The sequence below is a fragment of the Olea europaea genome, unplaced genomic scaffold, assembly GCF_002742605.1.
Source record: "Olea europaea var. sylvestris unplaced genomic scaffold, O_europaea_v1 scaffold4353, whole genome shotgun sequence".
In the NCBI taxonomy this organism is placed as follows: domain Eukaryota; kingdom Viridiplantae; phylum Streptophyta; class Magnoliopsida; order Lamiales; family Oleaceae; genus Olea; species Olea europaea.
The window spans coordinates 20,960-22,932 of NW_019262660.1; the positions used below are offsets into that span (position 1 = coordinate 20,960).

General features: G+C 33.5%; 1 protein-coding gene across 1 annotated transcript; it reads right to left on the reverse strand.

Moving 5' to 3' along the window:
* Position 1: 1 nt before the first annotated feature.
* On the reverse strand, positions 2-1,500 carry LOC111387882 (elongation factor 1-alpha-like). The gene is made up of 2 exons (XM_023012477.1): positions 1,350-1,500; positions 2-541 (listed from the first exon to the last, which is right to left on the reverse strand). The coding sequence occupies exon 2, from the start codon at positions 518-520 to the stop codon at positions 2-4; it is 519 nt and encodes a 172-aa protein (XP_022868245.1). The 5' UTR covers positions 521-541; positions 1,350-1,500.
* Positions 1,501-1,973: the final 473 nt, after the last annotated feature.

The window sequence follows — 1,973 nt, forward strand, 5'->3', positions numbered from 1 at the left end:
TTTAGAGGTTGTTAGGAATAAAAATGATCACAATTTTTAACCATAAAAGTGGACTCACCTTGTTGCAGCAGCAAATCATCTGCTTGACACCAAGGGTGAAGGCAAGCAAAGCATGTTCACGGGTCTGACCATCCTTGGAAATACCAGCTTCAAAACCACCAGTGGTAGAGTCAATGATAAGGACGGCGCAGTCAGCCTGTGAAGTACCAGTAATCATGTTCTTGATAAAGTCACGATGTCCTGGAGCATCAATAACTGTGCAGTAATATTTGGTGGTCTCGAATTTCCACAAGGCAATATCAATGGTAATACCACGTTCACGCTCAGCCTTGAGCTTGTCGAGCACCCAGGCATACTTGAATGACCTCTTGTTCATCTCAGCAGCCTCCTTCTCGAACCTTTCAATAACACGCTTGTCAATACCACCAAGCTTGTAGATCAAATGGCCGGTGGTGGTTGACTTTCCAGAGTCAACGTGGCCAATGACCACAATGCTAATGTGAATCTTTTCCTTACCCATGTTTTACTTCTAAAAAGAAAGCTGCCACAAATAATTGTTAACATCAGGACAATTTATATGCAAAAGCATTAAAAAGCATATCAATAATGAAATTTAAGATAACTCCAGTTACTAAAAAACACATACAAACCTCTGCAAGTTAAAACAACTCAAATCAGATATTAAATAAAAAATAAAATCATTTATTTATCGCACTTATTTTGTCAAAATAACCAATTAATGTTTTTACCAAACTACAACATACCGAAAAGCAAACAAATATAACAAGTGAATCAGTATGCAAAGAATCATATAAGATAGATCAAGACTCCAAAAACAAGGATTTGCAGCTCAAATAATTCTGGAGTTCATGAACCAAAAGATCATTAAAAAAAACACAGATCTAAAAGGTATTTAAAGATCTAAATTTTTTTACCATCATTAGGGAGAATTCTAGGTGCTTATGTAAACACGGTTACAAACTGTATAACAGAACAGGAAAAAATTTAACAAATCGAGTGAGTTATATAGTCAGCACACAAAAGTTCAGATCTTCACAAGTCAGTTTAGCATGAATATGTTAAGACTGATACTAGATTCAATTAAACAAATCTACGATTCTAATAATAGAATAATACATAACAGTAAACAAATCTGTCACATACATTCAAAGTAAGACAGATCAACACACATACGCATAACAGATATATGAAAAATCCATTACATATAATCAAAACAATACAGATCGATAAACATACTTATAGGCATATAACATATCTGGTAACTATACTCAAGAAACAATATAGATCAATTACACATTACAGTATATATGTATGAAGAAAGAAATTACCTTTGAAGGTAGTATAGAGAAATCTCTCACCCGCCGACTGCAGAGAGAGTTTTAATTTCTGTGAAGAGCGAGAATGAGAATGAAAAGGGTAAACTGGTTTATATAGGGAGTTCAGTTGCGGTAGGCGTTTTAGGGTTTCTAATGGGCCGTGGATAAAAGAATCGGACGGCTTAAAATGCGAAGGTATTTGGGCCAGTCACGGAATCCAGAGGGATGAGATTAGACACATTATGCCATTCCACCACTTTTAATTGCACTAAACGTCCTCAATCTTTATTTATTACTATATTTATACACCCAACTTTTTATTACATTCTAATTTTCAATCTTCTACTAATTAACACATCTTATTTATGATGATGATAAAAATATTTACTTGCCCCTCATATTTTTAAATAAACAAAACAACGACAAATGCACAAATACTACATAATATTTAATATTTAGAGAAAGCAATCATCAATGGATGTACAATGTGCTAATTATTAGAAGATTGACAATAAAAATGCACAAAAGATAAATTGGGACATAAGTGAAATAATAAGCAAAGATGTAAGATCTTAGTGCAATTAAACTAGTGCTATACATTTTTATTCCCGGCTATTAAAATCTTGAAAAATACTT

What these genes read in the sequence shown, in the direction of transcription:
- LOC111387882 (XM_023012477.1), bottom strand. Translation starts at nt 520, where the DNA reads ATGGGTAAGGAAAAGATTCACATTAGCATTGTGGTCATTGGCCACGTT.